At 32.2% G+C, this 9022-nt stretch overlaps 1 protein-coding gene across 3 annotated transcripts in view; it reads left to right on the top strand.

Annotated features, from left to right (window-relative positions):
• usf2l (upstream transcription factor 2, c-fos interacting-like) overlaps nt 1–6481 on the top strand; it is a 12636-nt gene extending 6155 nt beyond the window's left edge. For all 3 annotated transcript variants that reach the window (XM_016464324.1, XM_016464325.1, XM_016464326.1), the window contains 5 exons: nt 355–442; nt 2819–2880; nt 3113–3207; nt 3333–3461; nt 5317–6481. In XM_016464324.1, the coding sequence (XP_016319810.1) occupies nt 355–442; nt 2819–2880; nt 3113–3207; nt 3333–3461; nt 5317–5406 (464 nt within the window). In that variant the 3' untranslated portion in view covers nt 5407–6481. The remainder of the gene's footprint in view (nt 1–354; nt 443–2818; nt 2881–3112; nt 3208–3332; nt 3462–5316) is intronic.
• Nucleotides 6482–9022: the final 2541 nt, after the last annotated feature.

Genomic DNA, 9022 nt, shown 5'->3' on the forward strand with positions numbered 1-9022 from the left:
ACACATATATATATATATATATATATATATATATATAATTCACATTACATTATTAATTTACATAAAAATTTTGGAATTATTTTAGAATAATTAGTATTTTTTTAAATAAATTTGTATAATAAATAGGTTTTTAAAGAAGTCTCTTGTGTTTAATACTGCATTTATTTGATCAGAAGTAAAAACAGTAAAATTGTGAAATATTAATACAATTTAAAATAACTCTTTTCTAGTTGAATATATATTTTTAACATGTAATTTATTCCTGTGATGCAATGCTGAATTTTCAGCAGCAGCGGTAAATATGATTTGAATTTAGTATGGAGCAATACAACATCTGTCGTCTCTCTCATTTAGGTCAGTTCTACGTGATGATGACTCCTTCAGATGTTCTGCATTCTGCCTCTCAGCAGACTATAGCTCCACGCACACATATGTACACTGTGTGAGTACAAAAACTGCATTTAGAGCACGCCACAGGTGTTGTCCAATAAAGCGTAACTTGTTTTTAAACCCACTACATTCATTTAAAATTCATTACATTTATACATTTATAGGTCAAATAATTCAGCGTCGGGGGTTTGTCTTCTGAACTTGTGATGGGATTTACTCAGGGAGTGATTGTCTGCAAGCTTTTATGTTGCACTGTTGCATGTTTTTTTGTGTGCCTTGCTCTCAATTTAACCTTGGGATCCCACTAGCACATCGGCAAATCTATGTGAAAACAGGGCTGTTTGTCATGATTCTGGATTCTGACAGGATCATGTGCTCAAATTCAGTCATAATTCATAGGAGAGCGTGGTTTGTTGTGCTTCCTTTTGAAGGTGCTGTTTTTACACCGCAGAAGTGTGGTGAAAATGGGTGATGCTCGCACGTTTGTGCTGTTGCAACATCCTTATCCTGCAAAATAGGCTCAGTAGAGATATCTAGCTGAAGAATCACGGGTCAGAGGTGTTTGTTTCAGTCGTTCTTGTTTGATTATTGCCTTCTTTAGGACACATACAGCTTTTGCAGCTCATGCGAAATCTGCAGCATAAGGAATTGCACAAGAGTCCTAATCTTACTTTCTTCCATTAGAATTCCAAATCCTTCATTTGTGGTCATTAGATCCACTGTAGTTAGAGAGTGTGGCTTGTGTTCAGAATAAAATAACGATCACTCAGATGCATAGAACCAGTGTTGTTTTAGTGTTTATGTGCTATTGAAGTGTTTATTAATATTTTAAATTCACTTACATTTTTATATTTTCAGTACTTATTTCTATATAGCTTTAATTAATTTTATTTCAGTTTTAGTTTTAGTAATTTTAATACTTCAACTTATTTTATTTCTGTTAGTAGCCACTGAAATAAAATAAAATATAATATTAGATTAAATATAAATATTACATTTTAAACCATAGCTTTAGAGATAGAGCTTTGTAATTTTCAATAAAATTTACTTTATTATTATTATTATTTCTCAAAGCAGTACATTTTAAATAATAGCTTTAGAGATAGATTTGTAATCTATCTATCTAGATATCTATCTATCTAAAAACTATCTATAATTTACTAAATCGCAGCCAAGTCTTAAATGAAAGTGGCTTATTTTATTTTATTTTGTGTTTGTTATTTATTTGTGGTTTTTGTGTATTTATTCATGTATTTAAAAAATGTTGTTATTTTATTTATTTATTATTTTATTTGATCTTTGTTTAGTTTTCTTTCGTTCATTCATTCTTTCTTTCTTTCTTTAGAGGTTTAGTTTTTGTTGTTGTTTTTTTATTTGAAAACGTACTAAATTGCAGACAAGTCTCAAGTTACAGAAATGTGAAATGTTTTTTAATTTAATTTAATTTAAATTTTTATTTAATGTTTTTTAATAAATTTTTTTAACTGGTGAGAAGATCTTTTACATCCCCTTAAACCAAAATAAATTTGAAGAAATGCAAAACTGTCTATTAAATGTAAAGAGTGTTATTTCTGTGCCACAAAATGAACACTTAACAAATGCCTAATGTGAGTAATAATCGACTTTGTTGAGTAAATATTCGGCCAGTAACTTCATTAGGAATTGCAACATAATAAATACATGGCATTAATCAGATTATTAAAATAATAGTCTGACATACAGTATATGAATGAATAAAATCAAATTTGTATAAAATCATATACAAATATCTACTAATATAATAATGACCATTTCCGATCACGTTTCAGACACTCAAACATGCTTGTTTTCCATTGTTTAGAAGATAATCCAATCCCAAACTCATGCCATTGCTTGAGACAATATTATTATGTCCTCTGTCCATTCAGGCCACTCAGACAAAATAGGTTGCAATTCCATTTCGTGCCACTGGTACATTGTAGCTTTAGAGATAGAGATAGATTTGTAATCTTTAATAAAATTAACTTTACTAAAAGGCAGCTAAATTTGATTTTATTTAGTATTTGTTTTTATGTATTTTTTGTAATATGTTTATTTATTTATTGTTTTATTTTATCTTTGTTCATTTGTTTGTTTGTTGTTTCTTTTTTTGGTTTAGTTTTTGTTGTTGTTTTTTTGGGGGATTTGAATATATTATGTTTTGTAAAGATAAGATTGCAAGCCTTGTAAAATACCTACATTGAGATATTGAAGCTAAGACATATCAAATAATGATTTTTATATTTTATTCCATTTTATTTTGTTTAGTATTTGTTCTTTATTTGTGATTTTATGTTTTTTTTAGTAGTTTATTTTTAAGTTTTGAAGGTTGCAGATCACTGAGATATTGAAGTGAAGAAATATATGAAATATTGCATATTATTTCATTTTTTTCCCATTATTACTGTAGGAAAATGGACAGTCCGCTGCGCACTCCTAGAGACGAGAGGAGAAGAGCACAACATAATGAAGGTCAGTGAATTATCATAATCTAGTCTTTGTAAATGAAAGCAAAGTATCAGGACCTGGATAACTCATTCCGTGTCCACTCCAAAGATATTGATACTGAAGAACGAATCTCAGCAGGCATTGATGTAAATCCTCCTGTAGAGGCCAGTAGAGCGTTGATGGACTGAACATGTATTGCAATTTAGACAATATGGCCTAGATTTAGCCTCTGATCGTTCTTGTTGTTGATGTGCAGTTGAAAGGCGACGGCGAGACAAAATCAACAACTGGATTGTGGCGCTCTCAAAAATCATCCCAGACTGCAGCATAGACGGCACCAAGATTGGTGGGGTGAGCTGCATGATGCTTTTGTCACCTAAATGAAGATCTGACCTTAGAATTGACCTGTTCTTTTACAATAGATGCTTTGAAACTGCATCTCTCTCTTAAATGCATTGCATTTCTTGTTCCTCCAGAGTAAAGGTGGGATCTTGTCAAAGGCGTGTGATTACATTGGCGAGCTGAAGCAACATAACCAGTGGCTGCAGGAGAGTTTGAGCGGAGTGGAGAGAGTGCAGATGGACAATGAGCTGCTCAGACAGCAGGTATGAAGCTCTTAAAGGGGTCATATGATGCGATTTCAATTTTTCCTTTCTCTTTGAAGTGTTACAAGCTCTTGGTGCATAAAGAAGATCTGTAAAGTTGCAAAGACTAAAGTCTCAAATCCAAAGAGATATTCTTTATAAAAGTTAAGAGCAGTGGTGGAAAGAGTACTGAAAAAATATACTCAAGTAAAAGTACCATGTTCTTTTTAGCAACATCATATGACCCCTTTAACATCACATTTAGCAAGCTTAGTTGCAATTTGTCACTAACCTTGTCATGTAATCCCCTATTCTTTGCATTGACATTCATTATTTTACACTGAATCAACATTTTCTTAAAGGGGTCATATGATGCTTTTTTAAAGATCATTATTTTGTGTATTTGGTGTAACGGGATCTTATCTATTCACGAACAGCTTGTAACACTCCAAAGAGAAAGGAAAACTTGAAATCGCATCATATGACCCCTTTAAAAATCTCTTTCCTAGGGACTATATTCCTCAAGTCCGCTTAATTTTTTTTTCACCAAATACAGCCACAATTAGTTTTTTCCATTTGATGATCCTTAGAATTCAACAGGCTGTTTATGCTACTGTGCCGTTAAGACTACATGCAAATGAGCTTCTGTGATGGGTTAACCTCTTCACATGTGAAGTTATATTGTTGTTCATCAGTGGGCTGAAATGTGGGCGGGCATATGTTAATGAGCTCATGGTTGACATCATAATGTTAGATTACGCCTACTTAATAAAAAAATGTTTTTCAAAAAAGCAAGCGAAATACTATCTGTTCTCCTTGAAATCTAATCTGAACATTTTACTTTCTATATAGAGATTTTAGATAATATTTCAACATTTTATGAAGGGTCTTCAAACCATTTTCAGACCAAGGAACGCATGATGGAACAGGAACCCCTGGTTACATATATGTCTGGCCTAAATAAACATGCATATACATGTTTTGACATCAACGAGCCATTAAAATAAGCATTATTGATGTGCATTACATTTTATTTAATGCATTTCAATGGAATGGGACAATTAAACGTTTTACTAACTTTTCAACTTGATCTTAGGTTAAAGTTATTTTATTTTTGCTCAATACATAATTGCATTTGAGATCATATGAACAAAACCCACTCTCCAAATAGACACACTCATTCAATAATCATACTCATTCATTCAGTACTATTTCACACACAATTTCATTCACAGACTCAAATCTCTCCTTTACTAGAAACCCACGATCTTCACATATTAGCCTGACCCACAGCACCAAAAGACGGTGACAAAGAGTGCAAAAAAATCCCCCACAAGGATGTAATATCTCCAGTGATTTAATTTCATTTAATGTAATTTATAATATTTTATTAATAATATTTGAATTAATTTTTTATAATATTTTTTTATTTTATACTATTTAATTTAATTTTATTGTTTTTATTTTATTTTTTGTTTTTATTTTAGTTTTTATACTATTGTATACTCATTTATTTTTATTTTTTAATTATTATTTTATTTTATGCTACTTTTATTTTGTTTCACACTAATTTATTTGATCTTGTTTTATACTATTTTATTTTATTATTTTATTTATATTATTTAATTTAACTTTATTTTATTCCTTCCTGTAGATCAAGCAGTAGAGTATGCATTAGAAATGGCACAATGTTTATTTTATTTTATTTTATTTTATTTTATTTTATTTTATTTTATATTTGTAAAAATGTATAGCTTCAATGCAATGTAAGTCGTGTTGGATAAAAGCATCTGGCAAATGCATAAATGTGCACATCTAAAACATTTGCCTCTACATTTTCAGAATTAATAATCATTTTCCGTGTTGTTGCTTTCAGTTAGAGGAGCTCGAGAGCGAGAATGCCCTTCTGCAAGCACTGCTGGACCATCATGGTATTGACACGTTCACAGACGCCCCGGCACAATGAGCCTCAGGCATTCTGGGAAAGAGATTCTGGCCAATCCAGATGAAAAAAGGCCCTCAGAGAATGACATCGACTGAAGTGGGCCGAATGACACACGCTGGCTTGTGCTCAAGAGTCTGTCTCAGTGACTGGATCATCTTCAGCGCTGGATGTCTGATATAGTCTGATATATGTCTGATATAGTCACACTTGCTGCAGATGAGGTCAAAGGTCAAGAAGATTCCATTAGAACCAACACCAGGAGCCCATAATCCTAAAAGGGGCTATTTATTCTTCCTAACTAACTTCCAACTAAACAGTGGAATATAGTTTAGACAGCTTTCATTATGTTTTTTTGTTTTGTTTGTTTTCTCCGCTCTATAATATACCCCAGACATTTTCCTTTTGCTTTTCCTAATTTTCCAGCTTTGTTGCTTTCAATTTTGTCTTCATGCTTTACTTGAAGTATTAGTTGTTTGTTCCCTTCATTTAAAATTCTCCCGGAGAAAATCTGCCGCTTTGTGGTGTTTCGGAAGGTCGTTACGGGATGAATGAAGCCGTGATGAAATGTCATTAGCGGTTCCAGTGAGATTTAGTGTTAAAATCGGAACAAAAGCACCTGCACGTACTGAAAACCCACTGAAAGAAAGCTCTGATGCAAGAAAATGAGCTCTGTCTGGGATTATTAGCTTCTTATCTCGGATCGCCTCCGGAAGACTGTTCGGAAAGCATCTCAGAAGCAAATGAGAAAATGTTCACAAAGCTGTCGAGGATGCTTTGGAGCTAAATGCTGGACATCTCAGGACTGAAGAAATGTTTGTGATTGTGTGTTAGAGGTTTATTCCGTTACCTTAACCTAATCGCCAGGTCCAAAAGCCCTGAAATTGTCTTGGTTCCTCAAAAGTTATGGTTTTGTTCTTAGTTTACTTGGTTGAAAGTGCCTGAACTTTTTGTGTCATATTTATATAAAGAGTTTTGTTCCAAACTGTTATTTTTCTTCATAATTCAAGTCATTATTCATTGATTAACCATTGCTCTAAAATCAAATATGGCGGCAAGAAACGTGAAAACCAATGAAGTTTCCATGTTTGATTTAAAAAGCGACAGCAAAGATTTTCCATGAATAAAGACTTTGTTCTGTTCCTCATATAAATCTGTTGAATGATTTCAGAAAACTTGGGATATAGTGAACAAGTTTGGACTATTTTTATTTTATTTTATATTGTTTTTTATTATTATGTTTTAATTTAATTATTTTTATTTTATTATGTTTTAATTGTATTATTTTTAATTTAATTTAATTTTATTATGTTTTAATTTCATAATTTTTAATTTTATTTTACTTTTTTATTTTATTATTTGTTCTGTTCCTCTTGTGAATCTGTTGAGTGATTTCAGAAAATGGTGCACAAGTTGTTTGTACTATTTCATTTCATTTTATTTTCGGGTCCAAAAGCCCTAATTAACATGATGGACTGTCTTTGATTATAAGTAGGCATATTTGCAATCCACAAATGTTACAAATAGCCATTTTGTTCTTATTTTACTTGGCTGAACTTTTTTGTGCCATATTTATATAACCATCTTTTACTGTTATTTTTCTCCACAATCCAAGTCATTATTCACTGATTAACCATTGCTTTCAAATCAAATATGGCACCAAGAGATATTTTGCTTTGATGTGATACATTTAAAGGTTCCATATTTGAATTAAAATGTGACAGCAAATATTTTCAGTGAAGAAAGACTTTGTTCTGTTCCGCGCATAAATCTGTTGAATGACTTCATAAGACGTTGTTTGGACTGTTTTTATGGTGTTCTTGTCATTTTTGGAGCTTGACAGACGTGGTCACTATGATTGAATGGAAAAGAGCTGCATGAAGATTCTTCAGTTCTCCGTTTGTGATCCATTGAAGAAAGTAAATGACCATAACTTTTATTTCTGGGTGAACTGTTCCTTTAAGACCTCACAGCCAAGGAAAACAATATACATGACTAAAAATAACTCTTAGCATACTGATGACTGTGCAGTTAATAATAGACTACAGCGTCTGTTGTTTTATGTGAACCCCTTCATTTCTGCAAGATAAATATCACACCTTCTCTAAAGGACTGTTAGCAGATTGCTGCGTTATGATAATTATTTTGTAATAAATGCTGCCCTTAACGGCAGTGATTACCCTAGTGGCCTTACAGCTGACCGAAAAATAAACAGTGAGAAATAATTGCAGGAATTTTAATATGACCGTAAACCCTCCTCTGAGAGGCAGAGAAACTTTACTCTGCATCATTTTTACAGTCTCTTCATAAACTTTGTTTCAAAGTAATGGTCTGTGAAGGTCTAATGGACATGGATATTAGGCATGTTTCATTGCAGCTAAGGTTATTTAAACACCTCCTTGGCTTTTTATATGCATTATAATAATTTGAAGTTTCAGCATCCTAACAATTGGCACGAGAAAACATGATAATATTGTCTCCAGAGCTTAAACTAACCGACTGAGCTTTGAGGGAATTGTAGAATTATTTTGAACTTGTGAACTATACTGAATTGACTTGTGTAATCTATTTACAAGCATTATTGCACAAGGCCATGAAGAGTAGCCAGTGTGGGCTTTTCAAATGAATACAAATCATTATCTATATTCATCTCTATAATACTTTTTAGGGCTGTGCCCATATAGATTAAAAAAAGTAAAATATATACACTACCGGTCAAAAGTTTGGGATCAGAACGATTTTTAATGTTTTTTACAGGACTTTCTTCTTCTCATCAAGGCTGCTTTTATTTTATCAAAAATACAGGAAAAATGTAATATTGTGAAATATTATTATGATGTAAAATAACATTTTTCTATTTTGATATACATTCAACTGTAATTTATTCCTGTGATGCAAAGCTGAATTTCCATCAGCCATTACTCCAGTCTTCAGTGTCACATGATCCTTCAGAAATCATTCTAATATGCTGATTATTGTCAGTGCTGGAAACTGTTATGCTGCTTAATATTTTTTTTGGAACCTGTAATACTTTTTTTCAGGATTCTTTGATGAATAAAAAGTTTAAAAGAAGAGCATTTATTTAAAATAGAAATCTTTTCTAACAATATACACAACAGTTCGAAAGTTTAGGGTCAGTCCATTTTTATTCGTTCTTTTTTTGAAAGAAATTAAAACTTTTATTCAGTAAGGATGTGTTAAATTGATAAGAAGTGATAGCAAAGATTTATATTGTTAGAAAAGATTTATATTTCCCAAACTTTTGACCGGTATAGTGTATATTTTAAAGGGGTCATATGATGCGATTTCAATTTTTCCTTTCTCTTTGGAGTGTTACAAGCTCTTGGTGCATAAAGAAGATCTGTAAAGTTGCAAAGACTAAAATCCAAAGAGATATTCTTTATAAAAGTTAAGAGTCAGCCACGCCTACCTAAAACGCCTCGTTCTAACACGCCCCCACATGTCTACGTCACGATGTGGGAAGATTTGCATAACGCCGCCCAAATGTTCACGCGAAGAAAGAAGGCGTAACTTTTATTCTTTTAATTGTTGTTGCCGCCGCCATGTCGTGTGCTTCGTTGTGAAAGCGAAACTACTTTGTTTGGCCTTCCAAAAGAGGACGATATCCGCTATATCCGCT

This window comes from Sinocyclocheilus anshuiensis, unplaced genomic scaffold (genome assembly GCF_001515605.1).
Source record: "Sinocyclocheilus anshuiensis isolate Anshui unplaced genomic scaffold, SAMN03320099.WGS_v1.1 scaffold552, whole genome shotgun sequence".
Classification (NCBI taxonomy): domain Eukaryota; kingdom Metazoa; phylum Chordata; class Actinopteri; order Cypriniformes; family Cyprinidae; genus Sinocyclocheilus; species Sinocyclocheilus anshuiensis.